We start from the raw sequence: 407 nt of genomic DNA on the forward strand, positions 1-407 counted from the left end.
CGTATTCGTAAGATGCCAATAGGACGCCACAAAATGGTTGAAAAGAGGTCTATCTAGTATTGGCCCTTGCCCTTGGGCTTCTTGTCGCAAATCTCAAAGTGCTTCGCGCGCTTGATGGGCTTCAGCCGGACGGTCTTGCAGTTAGTGCAGGTCAGGCGCAGCGTGATCTTCTTGGTCGTCTTCGCCTTCTTGTGGAAGACGGGCTTGGTCTGCCCGCCGAAGCCCGCCTGCTTGTTGTCGTACCGCCGCTTCCCCTGCGCGACGAGCGAGGCCTTGCCGGCCTTGTACTGCGTCACCTTGAAGACCTGGTGGTTTTTGCACTTTGGCGCTTTGCAGAAGGTGCGAAGCGTCTTTGGCGCGTTCACCATGCTGCTGCTGCGCGCTTGCACGAGAGCCACGGGCAGCAC

General features: G+C 58.2%; 1 protein-coding gene across 1 annotated transcript; it reads right to left on the minus strand.

Annotated features, from left to right (window-relative positions):
- Positions 1–53: 53 nt before the first annotated feature.
- LOC111645764 (uncharacterized) lies at positions 54–368 on the minus strand. The gene has a single exon (XM_023395072.1). The coding sequence runs from the start codon at positions 366–368 to the stop codon at positions 54–56; it is 315 nt and encodes a 104-aa protein (XP_023250840.1).
- Between the last annotated feature and the right edge of the window lie 39 nt (positions 369–407).

This window comes from Seriola lalandi, unplaced genomic scaffold (genome assembly GCF_002814215.2).
Source record: "Seriola lalandi dorsalis isolate HSWRI2012SDOR001 ecotype SW California unplaced genomic scaffold, Sedor1 jcf7180002021865, whole genome shotgun sequence".
Lineage (NCBI taxonomy): Eukaryota > Metazoa > Chordata > Actinopteri > Carangiformes > Carangidae > Seriola > Seriola lalandi.

Bases quoted from the DNA above. Each gene is read 5' to 3' on its own strand.
- LOC111645764 (XM_023395072.1), bottom strand. From the start codon at position 368: ATGGTGAACGCGCCAAAGACGCTTCGCACCTTCTGCAAAGCGCCAAAG.